Here is a 15,955-nt window from a genome sequence, read left to right on the forward strand (position 1 = left end):
CTTCAACGGATGTCAACATCCGTTGAAGGCAAAACGGATGTCGACATCCGTTTTGCCTTAAACGGATGTCGACATCCGTTTTGCCTTAAACGGATGTTGACATCCGTTGAAGGATGTCATCCGTCCATAGGCAGTGTTCCTTTTACGTTTCGTTTTTATTTTACTACGTTTTGCGGCTCATGCAAGGATTATAGGCTTGGATATTAAAAGGATTATTGGAAGTATGGGAAGGATTTAGGGTTTAGGATTATTGGAAGGATTATGACTACGTACCTGGAGAGGAACCACGACAAGGACACTACACCATAAACGCACTGCACCACGTACTGCACCGAGAACAAGAAGAAGATTGTTTGATAATTCTTTTCACGATCACCAAGCTTTGTAGAAAAATATTTTACTCATACAAGAAACTACGTAGGTTATCAGTGAAATATGTTATAAATGAATAAAATTAAAAAACAACAATTTTAAAAATAAAATTTTACTGAGGGGCAAAATAGTAAAGGAAAGGTGGAGGAAGGGGCAAAATAGTAAAGGGGAGGTGGAGGAAGAGATGTGTGGGGGTGGAGGGAGCAACACCCAAAGATGTTAATCAGATGCTAATCGAGCCCATACCGATGGATATTGTGAGAAAATTAGAGTGATTCATCCTACAACTCTAAATATCATCTGCATCTTCAAAAATTTTACTTTAAACTTTCTAACATATGCATTTCTAACTTTTTCAAAAAATTTATCTTTTAATTTTAATAAAAATATTTTTATTTTGTTCTTTTTTTCTTTAAAAACACTTTAATAAATATATTTTTATTTCTTCTCTTTTTATTAAACATCACCTTAATAATAATTTAATTTAATTTAAAATGTAAATATTATTTAATATAATTTTATATTTTAATAATTATTAAAATAAATTTATATTATAATAATAATTATATTAAAAAGTAAAAAGAATAAATAAAAAATAAAAAAAATAGAAAAAAGAAAATAATAATAATAAAAAATTTGATTTGATATGTTAAAATATATTAAAATATTAAAATAAATGACGCAATTATTAAATTTTAAATACAAACAAATTTTAAATATGCTAACGGTTTTGTTTTTTATTTAAATTTAATAAATATTCAATTTAATTAAAAATAATAATATTATTTTTTATATTTTTATAATTTAATAATTATTAAAATATGATTTATATTTTTATAATAATTTTATTAAAAAATAAAAATAAAAATAACTAAAATAAAAGTAATAATAATGAAATAAAAATAGTGTTTAAAATCATATTAAAAATATTTAAATATATTATATTAAAAAAATTATTAAATTAAATAATTATTAAAATTTAAATAAAAAACAAAATTAAAATTTGTTAATCGAATATAGAAATCCGATAATATATTATTCGAATATGATATCCGATTAAAAATCTTCTCAAAATTTTATATTTTATTTAATTTTAATAATTATTTAATTTAATTTAATATTTTAATATAATTTAATATATTAAATGTGATTTTAAATATTATTTTTATTTTAATTATTTTTATTTTTACTTTTTAATAATATTATTATAAAAATATAAATTATATTTTAATAATTATTAAAATATAAAAGTATAATAAATAACATTATAATTTTCATTTAAATGAAATATTTATTAAATTTTAAATAAAAAACAAAACCGTTAGCATATTTAATTTTTTTTATTTAAAATTTAATTTGTTTAATTTATTTTAATATTTTAATATATTTTAACATATCAAATCAAATTTTATATTATTATTATTATTTCATGTTTTCTATTTTTTATTTTTATTACTATTTTTATTTTTATTTTTATTTTTTTATTTTTATTTTTTTAATATAAATATTATTATAATATAAATCATAATTTAATAATTATTAAAATATAAAATTATATTAAATAATATTTAAATTTTAAATTAAATTAAATTATTATTAAGGTGGTGTAGAGTGAAAGAAAAAGAAAGAAATAAAAATATATTTATTAAAGTTAAAAATTACATTTTTTGAAAAAGTTAGAGGTAGATTATTGATATGGTAGAAGGTTAAAAAAATGTTAGAGGGTGGGATGAAACTCGAAAAATTATCTTGAATTGGTTTTGGGCTTGATGTCAGAGAAAGACGGTTAGACTAATTCTTTTTGCACCTCAATGTTTTCTTATTGCACCGCATAGGCGTGATGGAATAACCATTTTATACCATTTCTTTCTCTCACTTCCTTTTCCTTCCTTCTCTTTATCCAGTGGCGCAACCCCCTTTACCCATCATCACTCGCAGTTCAACACATATATATTTAAAGGCTCATGCAAAAGTCAATAACTAACTCAAAGAAAGGGATTTAAAAATGACCGAGCAAGCAAACTACCTTTATTTTTAATAAACATAGAAATTACAAGAAAATTAAATAAACTTATTTTATGTTCTTATAAACAATAAATTATTAATTATAATTTTTTTTAATTTATATTTCACATATAGAATATATATATATATATATATATATATATATATATATATATATATAATGTGTAGAATACTGTCAAAATCACTAAATATTAATTACAAAATATTTTTTAGCCTTTTAATTTCTGAAATTAGATTTATCTTCAATTTTAAATTATTTTTATTTAAAACTTTATTATGAATACAGTTCTCGTAATCAAAGAATATTAAAAGTGTGTTGATGTGATAAATGATATTATTTCTTATCAACACTTACTCATATAGACATACACAGTTTGTTACATTAACAAATTTTTTAACATTGTTTCCTCGTAAAGATTAAATGTATACGTAAAAGAAATTGAGGAAAAGGATAAAAATGATTAAAAGTTTAACTGAAATCCTATTTTTCATAAAAGTTAAACAATAATTGAACATTATCGCTTCATTAAAAAGCATCGTGCAACAATTTGTCCACAGTGAGTACAAATTTTATCATGCAACTAAATCAAGTTTATTAAATCTGAAACTCATGACCCTAATATATTACATAACTCAGTAAAAGAAACAACTAAAAACCTATTTCTCAATAAAAAGACGCAATTTAGATTGGATTTGGATAAAATCCAACGCATAACGTAGTAAATTAAAAGTTGTCACGAATGGTTACGTTTAATTTTGCTTCAACCTGTGAATTGAACACGAGAAATGGGCCTACTTATTTCCATCTTTCACCCTCTCCCACCTCTCCTTACCCTCTTCACAAGAAACACTTACGCATGTTTAGTGTTCACCATATCACACCAATTAAACAACAATCTTAGCCAAACAATCTTTCTTAACATTATCAATAACTATGTTCTATGTGGTTGTTGCTTCCTGTTGATGTTCAATTTCGGGAATTGATTATTTTATTTTTTTCAATTTGTTGGTTTCAGATCTACTTGTATTTTGTATATTTTATAATATTATACAAGGGTCAACTTTTTGTTGTTGTTTAAAGAGATTTCGGTGCCGTTGCGTCAAGCAGTTTAATTAATATAAATGAACTGAGTGAATAACACGCTGCTTTTGGCCTTTTGTCGAGGCTTCACTCGCAGCCCCTCTCCCAATTTCTTTTTAAATACAAAAAATGGAAAATGTAGAAAAGTAAATAACACTTTGGCTGAAATATATTTTTATCTTAAAAAAATGTGTTTTTTCGGAAAGCTTGCTGTGCTTTTTTGTTTGTAGAAAGTTATAGGTTACATCTCTTTATGTAGATTGTTAGAATTGGACACATTTTACTACTGAAATTATAAAAAAAAAATCACATCTCAAAAAGGAAACTTGAAATCATATTTAAAATAATTAAAAAATAATAATCTCATAAACAACAGTCTAATGAGTACAACAAAAAATCTTGCCCGTGTTATATATTTGAACGAAAGGATACAAAAATAACGAAAGGCGTTAATTTATAATAATTATAAATTTTGAACGATTGTAATGATTTAGTTTAGTTGTATAATATATAAAGAATAATTAAATTGTGTTTAAAAAATATACAGTATTATCTATTAAAATAATTACAATGAAGTGTATATATATGTACAAAATTTATTAAAAGGTTTTGGGTTGGGATTGGGATTTTAGTAGAAGTTCTTTATGACCACTCAAATTACATGATTTGGAAAACGACGTCGTCTCAGTCCTGTCAATTAGAATAGTGTTCGTGAATTAATGTTTTATTATGGTATGATGTAAAAAATAAACGCATGTTTACATTTAGCAACGTATTAAAAACTTTTTCTTAAAAGGTCATTACTTCATGTTTGTGTTCTTTTGAACTTTGAAGAGAGATTGTAATTTGCACAATACCAAATTAAGAAAAATTCCAAACCATATTTATAGCAAATTTCATCCATAAGTTACTGTGTGCGATTGTGCTTCGGTTGGACTGTTGGAAAAATAAAATATTACCGTTTTGGGACATTATTTTCCCTTTTTATCACAAGATGTGAGCTTTATACTCACCAAAATAAAGATGATGAATATTTCAACCATATGGATTAATCTGCTTAAAAAGCAGAATGTTGCGTAAAACTGTGAAGTTATGGGAAAAACTGTAAATATTAAAATTATAAAAAGAAAATTGGAAAAGTGTGTCATCATGGCTTGACCTCTAACTCCCGTTGATGAAATAAATAGGAGGTGGCATGCATAAGAATTATGACTTATGAACTTCTACTAAATTACCGTTTTGCTCCTATTCAATGTCTTTTTATTTTTTAGTCAATGCTTTTCTACTCTCAGTTATTACTATCATATTACATTTATTTTTATTCTTGCCATTGTTACTACCAGTTAGGAGCTGTTTAATTTACAAAACATTATTACATTTTGAAAAACTCCTATAAAATACTAAAACCAACAAAAAAAAACTTTTAAATAAAAGTAATACAATTTAAATGCGAAAATTATTTCAATAGAAACAAATCCTTGATTTTCCTAAAGATAACAACCTTTAAGAAAAATAGGAAAGCAAAAAAATAGGGCAACACTTGCATGTAATCTAAACGAGTCGTGAAATTAAAATTAAATTATAAATAAACTAACAAGAATAGTCTTAATAAATGTGTAAAAGCGTGATCACTATATATGGTTGATATAATTAAAATAAAGAAGGTTGCTTTTATGGAGTTTATTAAACTAAAAACAATGTGTTTCTTTTTTCTATAATATACTTTATTTTTTCCATTGGCATATTATTTTTGACGTACAAACATATATTGATTAATTAATAAAAAACTTTTATAACTAGTCAAATACACTTTAATATGTGTTGTACAATATTGATTAAATTGTAATTTTGATTTGTCACTTTTATACATAGTTTTAGCTTGTGTTTTTTTTATTTTAGACTCTCTAAGTAAAGCGAAGAACTTTTGTTCACACTTTAATTTTTAATATTTGTATTAAATATAAAACTTAAAATGAGGAACGAAAACATTAAATAATAATATATTGTATATATGAGGTCCGTATGTTATAGTTTATTCTCATGTATTTCTGATCCAAAACGACACGTTTGAAGCGAATCGAAGTAACAAAACGACACGTGTGGGCTAAAACACCTGGGTTGGGAGAGAGGGAAGAAAATAAAGAGATTATTAATAAGTGGGTCGGTGAGTTGTTGGTAAGAAGCATAAGAGAGGGGTAAAAGAGGAAATGCAAAAAGTTGCATGCAAAAACTCAGATTTTGAGGGCAAAGTGTGAGGACGCTTGGCTTGATATCGCACCCATTTATTAGCAACACTTCAACGTCAGATTCCTCTGCCACCAAAACCAAAACTCTCTTCTCTCATCTCTCTCTTTCTCTCTCTCTTCACAAACAAAACACAACTATGTCTTCTGCATAGACAACAGAAACCACCTGCTTTCTGAATTCTGTAGGAAAAGGTTAACAAACAGCATCAATGGGTTCAGGGGATTCTTCGTCCACAAAGCTCTTTCTGTTCATGCTTCCTCTCGTGCTTGTTGCAGGGCTGGTTTCTGTTTTGGGTCCTAGCCCCTCTAGTTGGTTTTCCACTGCGAAGCCACCGGTGTTATTATTGAGCTCTGTTACTTCCTCAGCTGCTAATATTGGTGCTGTGACCACCCCTTCTGAGGTGAAGCAGAGAGAAGAGTTGCTGGTTGTGGCCGTGGATAATCGTGCCGGAGAGAATCTTATCTCCGATGACACTCACTTCAATCTCTCCTCTACTCCTCCATTTTCTGTTCAGGCCATACAACAACATGTGAGAGCTTTTTCTTCTTTTCTTATCATAATTCCACCCTTAAGTTTACCATTTTTCTTTCTTTATATGAATGACATTACCACAGGGGTAGGATGGGACATAATTTCGATACGACTCTACTTTACTCCTACAGAATTTCACTGTGATAATCCAAATAACAAGGGCAGCCACCCTGCTATGAGAATCCGACCAACAACACCTATTTTTAAGAACAAAACTATGCTATAAATGTTTGAATAAAAATATTATATGAGTTTGTTATAAAACTTGAATCTGATCCTGTATTCAAGTTTTCTACCTCAATTAATTAGTAATTTATCTGAGTATTTAAGTTTTCTTTTCCGAGTTTTGTCCGGTAGAAAAATAGGTAGCAGTGTAGGTTATGGAAGCTTCTAAGGTGAAATTTTCGTTAAAAATGTCAGATGATTGTTACATTTAAGAAGGAAAGAATGTACAGATAGAAAGAAAAGAATGCAACTAAAGCACTGAGAATGTTACAGACCAGATACCTTAACTTTTTCTTTAATTTTGCAGAAAAGATATAGGAGTTTGAATAAATCTGTTGTGGGATAAAACCCAAAGGAAGGGAGAGAGATTTTATCCTATTATTATACAATTTGACTGTGTTGTTATTCTAATTCTATTATTTTTAAAGTAAAATTTACAGAATAAGGAGATGCAATACCACAGTCTAAGTTATAGCAGAAATGAAAACATCGATCTCACATGGCACTTGGTCGATGTATAAAATTTTCCAGATTGAATTAGTAGAATGAAGATAAATTTGGAACATGAGGAATTAAAAATTGATATTTAACTGAACCTTACTCTTTCGTCTACGCACTGCTATCATATTATAATTATATATTTGCTTTATTTTCATCTTTTCGAGACAACTTCTCTCTGTGAAATGAAGGAATTGAAATAATGCAAATTGATCTATCAACTTGGATGTTACTCTGTACTTGTTGCCTCAGTGTTGCGATCCAAGGAGCTATTTGCGTATTTGAGGATTTTAAGACCTATAATATATGACTATCATGTCCCCTTGTTGAATATACTAACTTCGTAAATACGCAAAGAAATGCGAATCCCCATCCCTTGGGTTTTCACTTTTCAGATACTTTAGTTGGTTTTCAGTGTGCAATTTGTTTCTACGAGTTACCAAAATAAATCGCAGTGATAAATATTTGGCTGCGTTTATCTTCTAAATTATTTTTTGGATGATTTCCATTTTAGATGGGACTTAGTTCAATTTCTTATGCATGGATTCAACTCTCACACTGCAAATGTAGCAATGATTTCGAAAAGGTTTAAATTTAAGAAACTAGTTGTCAAGTTCCGTTTTAAGAAAGGAAATAGAAAAGAAGCGACTTGTTAGGCAGAGAATTGTAGCATGGTTGAAATTAAAAGGCTATCCATTTATGAGTTTTAAATAAAGGTGATGACGACCCGTCATTTTATTTACCAGAGCAGGGATGAACAAAACGTTCCCCAAAATTTGGGCAATGTGAGTTCCGTGAACGAGTCTTATGTTCCAGCAGAGAGGCCAAAACTGGAAAGAAAATTCAGCATCTTAGACAGGACCGAAGCAGGTCTAATAAAAGCTCGAGCTGCGATTAGAGAAGCAAGAAACGGAAATCAAACGCAAGATACAGACTACGCTCCTATTGGACCAATGTACATGAATGCCAATGCATTTCACAGGTAAAAGAAGCAAATAACATTAGGACTTTGTCGGCTTAACAAAAGTAAGTAAGTAATTTGATTTTTGCATGTTACAGGAGTTACTTGGAAATGGAGAAACAGCTGAAAGTGTATGTGTACGAAGAAGGGGAGGCTCCGGTTTTTCATAACGGACCTTGCAAGAGCATATACTCGATGGAGGGGAATTTCATCCATGCTATTGAGATGAACGAGAAATTCCGAACAAGAGATCCTGAGAAAGCACATGTTTTTTTCTTACCTTTTAGTGTAGCAATGCTGGTCCAATTCGTGTATGTACGAGACTCTCATGACTTTAGCCCCATAAAAAAAACTGTCACGGATTACATCGACGTCATCGCAGGAAGATACCCCTATTGGAACAGAAGCCTTGGAGCCGATCATTTCTATCTTGCTTGCCACGATTGGGTAATTAAACCATCACTGCATTGTGCATTTTTATTTTATATTTTAATGATCATCAGAAAATAATCTTGATTGTTGTAAATTGTTTTTCAGGGGCCAGAGACTTCGCGCTCGGTTCCTAATTTGAAAGATAATTCGATACGCGTGTTGTGCAATGCTAACACTTCTGAGGGATTCAAGCCCTCGAAGGATGTCTCTTTGCCGGAAATTAACCTCCAAAGTGGTTCCATAACCGGTTTGATCGGTGGGCCGTCTGCTTCGAAGCGTCCACTCTTGGCCTTCTTTGCCGGTGGACTTCACGGCCCAATTAGGCCGGTTCTTCTTGAACAGTGGGAAAACAAGGACGAGGACATAAAGGTTCAGAAGTACCTTCCGAAGGGTGTGTCGTACTATGAGATGCTGAGGAAGAGCAGGTTCTGTCTTTGTCCCAGTGGGTACGAGGTGGCGAGTCCGAGAGTGGTGGAGGCAATCTACACAGGGTGTGTCCCAGTTCTGATTTCGGATCACTATGTCCCTCCGTTCAGTGATGTTTTGAATTGGAAGTCGTTTTCCGTTGAGGTTTCGGTTGAGGAGATTCCGAAATTGAAGGAAATTTTGTTGAGTATTTCTCCAAGACAGTATATAAGAATGCAGAGGAGAGTGGTACAAGTTAGGAGGCACTTTGAGGTGCACTCTCCTCCCAAGAGGTTCGATGTCTTTCACATGATCCTTCATTCTGTATGGCTTAGAAGATTGAACTTTAGAGTCCACGATCATCAATCACAACTCTCTTAGTTTCCCATTGTTATCCTATGTAATATGCTGTCATTTTTTTTTCCATTGTCAGAAGAAAAAATAATATTTCATTTTCCCCATACTCCATGTAAAAAAACTTCAGTTTTCAGAATAAGAAAATAAGTAATGGTACACACATTTACATTCTTCATGAGGAAAATGTTCATAGAAAATATGTGAACAGAGTCAACCTGTGTTGTTTAAGAGATTAGATACCTTTATCCATCTTACCTTCCCATTCCATCTTATACCCCCTTAGCCCTTATTCTGGATTGAAACAAAGATATGGATTGATGATATGTATATACATGGTTCGCAGTACAATTTGGTATGTGAAACAGAGGTTATTTTGGGTCAGACCAATGATTGGAATGCACGATATGAAATTGGAAAGGAAAATCAACAAACTCAACAACGAACACAAAAAGGAAGAAAATAATATGGAACAACGCACAAATTATGCTTTGAAGTTAAAACTGTTTTTTTTTTTTTACAATTTCAATCAAAACAGACGTATAATCTAAGTATGAATTTTATTTATTCATCACTATAAGATTTTTTTTTAATTATCAATGAAATTTTATTGATAGAAATAAATTTATTAATTTTTTGATAAAATAGAATTTATTGATGAATTTTACTCATGAAAATAAATTTGTTTGTAGCGTAAACTTGAATTAAACATGTATCAATAAATCTCGTATATAAGAAAGAAAAGGCGAAAACTAAAAAACTAATAATATATACATATACATATAATTAAAACTTAAAATTAATTTTTATTCGAAAATATTTGAATCATAATATTGACTTTACAAAAGTTATATAATGTGGTTGTAATTTTAAGAAGGTAACTATATCATTAAAATGATTTCGTTAATATTAATTCATGCAATAACATAGTTAAAACTATTTTCACACATTAGTTTAAATTATATTTTTTATTAAGATATTAAAATTAAATAATAATTATTTAATAAATTTAAAATATTAATTATTATTTTAAGATCTTATATAAATTTCCTATAATATAAAAGATAGTAATGTAAATAAAATAAAAATTTGTATAATTTATTTAAATAATATTTAATAATAATAATAAACTGTTATTTAAATACAACCAATATCATATTTTATTACTATTTAGTTTGTTATTGTATTACATCAATACAAGATCGGACAAACAACTAAGTATATAAAGTTTACCATACCTAGATTACAGTGTTTAATGAAACCTGCTTATGTGGCTTAAAGTGTTCTACTATAACCGTTCTCAATAATAATAAATAAGTTGTGAAATACAATCCATCTAAATTCCTCAACTTTGAGATTTAACTTTACAAAAGAGGCTGAAGAAAAATTTCAGGAATGTCAGCAAATTAGAAGAATTAGTTTACAAGAATAAATATTCAACCGGGACAAAAATTCTTAAAATGAAACATCACTGTCACTGTTAATTTATACATTTAATGTTACACTTCACCTTAACAAGGTTTCGTTAATTATTATTGTTAAAATTTAACATAATCATTCATTTTATAAGTAAATTTTATTATACTAAAATTAATTAATTAAAAGCAAACAGGCACAAAAGAGTGGGAAATGGCATGGTCGAGAGAATCCTACATGAGTCAAAGAAGACAAGCTCAGCGGACGCCACGTTTCTGACACGTGTCAGATAATCTTGGATAGATATGAAGGTAGGAGATGGTTCGAAAGATATATATACATGTCAGTACCGAGTAGCATCATAGGCTACGTGTCACACTCCCATGTCTCCTTTCTTTCCACGTGTCGCTCTCCTCCTTAACGTTTTGCGTTTCAAAACCTTATATATATCTTCACCCATGGTTGTTCATTCATCAACCTTCCATAAGTTCATTCAAACACAACTCACAACCAGCTCTGACACTCGAGACAACATCGTACAATCAACCCATAAGATCAATGGCGTCGGGACAGCAATTCAAGGGAGACAGAGCGGAGGCAGCGGCCAAACTTGCCGCCAAAGACATCGGCGATATCAACAGAGCGAACGAGCGCAACGACAACTTCGACCTTCATTCCGAGGCCAACTTTAAGCAAGCACGAGCAGAAGCAGCTGCGAAGCTCGCCGCAAAGGATCTGGAGGATGTTAACAAAATGAGGGACAGTAATGCCACCACATTCAAAGAGCAGCAGCACTACAGCGAGAATAAACCCGGTGTGATAGGGTCCATGTTCAGAGCCGCTAAGGAAGCGGTGGTTGGGAAGCCTCACGATGCGGTTGAGACCTGTCCAGGGGTTTACGATTCCAGCAGAGAGAGGATAACGAAGGAGCAAGGTGGGTCGAAGATGGGGGAATATGCAGATTATGCGACTCAGAAGGCGAGAGAAACGAAGGATGCAACGGTGCAGAAGGCTGGGGAGTACACGGACTTTGCGACTCAGAAAGCAAAAGAAAGCAAGGACTACGCCGCGGATAAGGCAAAGGAAGCTAAAGATGCTACAGTGCAGAAAGCTTCAGAGTACAAGGATTATACTGCTGAGAAGGCTAAGGAAGGGAAGGACAGTGCAACGGGGAAGCTTGGAGAGTTGAAGGACTCTGCTGCTGATGCTGCTAAAAGAGCTATGGGCTACTTCACCGGCACCAGAGACGAAACAAAGGTTAACTTCAACTTCCAAGACTTTTTCTGTTGAGTTATTGATTTGGTTACTAATTATTTAATGTTTCTTCCTTTTCCTTGAACAGGTGAGTGGAACTGCGGAGGATACCAGGCGAAGAACCCAAGAGGTAAGGGTGCAGGATAAGGACTATGGAACGGGGCATGGAGGAGAGAAGGTGGTGATAAAAATGGAGGAGTCTCGGCCGGGAGCGGTGGCGGATGCGATGAAAGCGGCGGAGAGGGCCTTGGGCGGCGAGATGGAGGAAGAAGGTATCCTTCGTGTGGAGCGTCGTAGGGAGAAAATGTGAACGTGTGTGTTATGTTATGGATGAAGTATAACAGTAGTAGCAATAATAATGTGTTTTGTAATAAAGATATTTGAAGTTGTTGTGGTGAAGCATCCCCTCTAGCTTTCATTCCTATATCAACACCTTCGTGTCCACTTCTCTAGAGGATATACATACATTTAAATAAAAAGTTTGGATCACTTTTCATTTTAATAATGTGTGTGTAACTATATATACATCCGTGAAAATTAAAAACTTATTTAATAGCTTCTGCTTTTATTTTAATTCCTTCTTTATTTATTATTACATAGATATGTTCACTCGAATTTTAATTTAAGAGATATCTCTTAGGAAGAAAAGTAACAAAAAAAGGTTAAAAGTTATATTCATCTCTTAAGTTTGTCAATCAAAATTGATTTCTTTTTTTAAAAGAAAAACGTTAATCGGTTTAACATAATTCCACTTCAAATATACACACTTGACAACTATTTCTATTTATTTATATTTATTGCAACTATTTAAAAACTCTATTTTACTTACATATAATAATAAAATTTCAAATTTATGCATGTTTATTTATATTTTAATATTTATGATTATTATTATATTAATAAAATTTTTGAATGATTGCCTTTTGGAAATGATGTGTGATATAAAATTTCAACAATTCATATTTAATTTCTTTGTATTATTTTTTTATAACAAAAATGATGAAATGATTTAATTATAGATAATTTTTATTTAGTTATGGATACTTTTTATTTATTTAGTAGATAGTTTTTATTTTATAGTTAAATTCAAAAAATTAGAATTACAAAAATAAGTATAAATAATTTTTACAATAGATAATTTTTATTTATTTAGTTAATTTTTAAAAACCAAATAAAACAGTAAAGTAAAAGAAATATACAAGAGAATTTAAAAAAAACAGTTAAATTTAAATAAAATAGTAACTTGAAAGGTATAAGTGAAAAAAAAAATCTCCTATAGATACTTATATGAAAGCAAGTGCACTATAAACAAATTTATTCTACTTTTAATTTATTCGATGTGATTCGGTTCTATATCAGATTTATGGATATCATATTTACGGATCAACGAGATCTTTCGAGTTCCAAAGATTTTCAAAATAAAAATGGAATATATTTTCTGAATTTAAAAACTTATATTATTAAATTTAAATTTTAAGCATGGTGATTTAATATATAAATAAGAGTTAATTTTTAGTCTCTAAACTTCTTTAAAAAAAATAGTAGATATATTAAACTGCATTACATTTGAATTCAGCTCAAATGTTAATATTTCTTTCTTAACAGCCTATCCATATTTCTCTCTTCCTTTTCCTCCTACAAAATAGAGCATTTAGGTAACGAATCAAACTCGCACAAACAGACTCACATTATCTAGATTTAAGTGATATTATATTAAAATATCTTTTATAAAAAATAAATTAAACTTTATTACCAAAAAATAACTCATTAAAATTAACCGGCTAAAAATATCTAACAAGAACTATTCATCAAAATTAATATACTATAGTAAAAGTTAGCCTTTTTAATTTGGATAAATTCTTTAAAAGAAAAATAGAAAATAATTATTGTATAGTTGTATCTAATAAAACTTAAGCCAACCACAATTCTCAGTCACGAATTGCACCGTTTGGTTGGTGAAGCAGAACATCAATCTGCACTATCACGTGCCTGCGGTTCACATCGTTTGGTGAACGTGAATGAGAGTCTAAAACGTGCTTATGATAGAAATGAATTGTGAGCATAAGTTAATGAAAATCTGTGAAGTACTCATTTTACTCCCACGCTTTAGCAAAGCAGATCAAATCACACATTTTTTTTCTCATTCTTCAATAATATTATTTATCAGTTGCCTTAACCAATGATAAATTAGTGTAAAGTAGATGATCAATAGAAGTAAAATTGTTATTTGCTCTATAATAAACAATTTGTTTTACGACAAAATCAAAGTTTTAGGTTACTATATTTGTGCGATGCAAGAGAATCACTTTATTGAAAGATATCACTCAAATACCGAGTTTAACTAACTTAGTTCAACCTTTAAATTAAGACTAATTAAACACATTTAATAGAGAATAGTTGATAAAAAATAGTTAAATATTATTGATTATAAAATTATAATTTATATTAATAAAAATAATTTAATAACTTTCATATTTTTAAAGAAGGTTTAATGTCTCGGTAGGTCCCTATTTTCGGCGTGAATTTCAAATAGGTCCCTTTTCTTTTCAGCGTCTCAATTGGGTTCTTTTTTGTGTAAAATTGGAGCAATTAGGGGTCTGCCGTCAAATTACACAAACGGCCGTTTAAGTTTGCCTACGTGTTATTAAAAATGATTTTGAATTAATTTTTGTATTAAAAAATGAATTTGTTCTTCAAGGGCAAAAAAGGCAACAGTCCTTTCACAAGGTTCCTTTCTCTCTCTTTCTATCTCTCTGTGTTTTTCGTTTCGAGGTTCTTGATATTTCTTTCACTTGGAGCGAAACGTGCGAACACCTTCGTTCAAGGTTTCGAGATTATTGCTTTGCTCGCTCGCGCATTGCTGGAAAATGAGAAACAACAGAACGAATTAATCCACGTGTTAGAGATGCTATCAGATATGGGTGCGATTTTTCTAATCTTAGGTTTGTTAATTGTGTAGATCCTTTTCATGAGGTGAAGAGCAAGCGGGAAAAGAAAAAAGAGGTGGACGATTTTTTTTGTTGGTTTCAGCTGTTCAGGATTGATTCCATGATATCTTAAAAACAAGAAGAAAGAATCTGTCTTTGATATTCAGATAATCAAATTATCAATTCGGTTTCTTCTTTCATGACTGTGTTCTACTGCTGTGTGACAGTAGGTGAATCTGTGTGCTAAGTTTGTACGTGGATACGAAGAGTTTGTTTGACTTGAGCATTTTGTTTCTGCTAGCTGTCTCTACTTTTGTTTTTAATATTCTTGTCGGAGAAGAGCGAAGAAGGAGAAGGTCGCGTTGACGCTGGTAAATCTTCCTCCTATGGTGACCGTCATCGCCGGTGGCTGTCCTAGCTTGACGGAGCGTGGTCGCGCAACGGTCGCCTGACTGGAGATCTCGAGGGGTCGCGACGGTTGTGGACGCTGGTGCAGGAGTGCTTTGCCCGAAGTGAAGCGGGGCGCTGGGAGAAGCCCTGGTGGTGACCGGCGTCGTCGCCGGCGGTCCTGATAGCGAATAGCATCGTGACCTCTTGTAAGTTCTTCATTCGGAAGGGATTTCCCCTCCGCGCTTCCAATCGAAGAAGAAAAGAAGAACCGCGCTTCCAATCGAAGAAGAAAAGAAGAAAAGGGTTTGCCCCAGTTTGCCTTTTTTGCCCTTGAAGAACAAATCCATTTTTTAATACAAAAATTAATTCAAAATCATTTTTAATAACACGTAGGCAAACTTAAACGGCCGTTTGTGTAATTTGACGGCAGACCCCTAATTGCTCCAATTTTACACAAAAAAGAACCCAATTGAGACGCCGAAAAGAAAAGGGACCTATTTGAAATTCACGCCGAAAATAGCGACCTACCGAGAGATTAAACCTTTAAAGAAATATATTTATTAAAATTTTATATACGATAAACCTTTACCGTATGTATAATCCACGTCCTTTCATAAAGAAGAGAAGATGTTGATGGTTAAATATTCTTTTTGCTATAAATGATCAGAAGTGCCATAATTAGAAATTTGGCATTGCACTCAACATACTATTTCATCTGTGTAACGATTATTTTGTTCAATCAAAACACATACCATGTATGTTTTTGTGTAGTTTTGTTAATCAATTACTAAATGAGACAGTTAGATTAGTAACAATTATTAACATTTTTAAGAAAAA

At 30.8% G+C, this 15,955-nt stretch overlaps 2 protein-coding genes across 2 annotated transcripts; both read left to right on the forward strand.

Moving 5' to 3' along the window:
- The first annotated feature begins 5,770 nt into the window (after window positions 1–5,770).
- Window positions 5,771–9,309, forward strand: LOC124847254 (Exostosin family protein). The gene is made up of 4 exons (XM_047324705.2): window positions 5,771–6,254; window positions 7,726–7,961; window positions 8,039–8,387; window positions 8,478–9,309. The coding sequence occupies exons 1-4, from the start codon at window positions 5,934–5,936 to the stop codon at window positions 9,156–9,158; spliced, it is 1,587 nt and encodes a 528-aa protein (XP_047180661.2). The 5' UTR covers window positions 5,771–5,933; the 3' UTR covers window positions 9,159–9,309.
- Window positions 9,310–11,024: 1,715 nt separating this feature from the next.
- Window positions 11,025–12,356, forward strand: LOC124847245 (uncharacterized). Its single transcript, XM_047324693.2, has 2 exons — window positions 11,025–11,804; window positions 11,890–12,356. Exons 1-2 carry the CDS (start codon window positions 11,106–11,108, stop codon window positions 12,109–12,111), a joined length of 921 nt encoding a protein of 306 aa, XP_047180649.1. The 5' UTR covers window positions 11,025–11,105; the 3' UTR covers window positions 12,112–12,356.
- The last annotated feature ends 3,599 nt before the right edge of the window (window positions 12,357–15,955 follow it).

This window comes from Vigna umbellata, chromosome 5 (genome assembly GCF_029865625.1).
Source record: "Vigna umbellata cultivar VRB3 chromosome 5, Vumbellata_1.0, whole genome shotgun sequence".
In the NCBI taxonomy this organism is placed as follows: Eukaryota; Viridiplantae; Streptophyta; class Magnoliopsida; order Fabales; family Fabaceae; genus Vigna; species Vigna umbellata.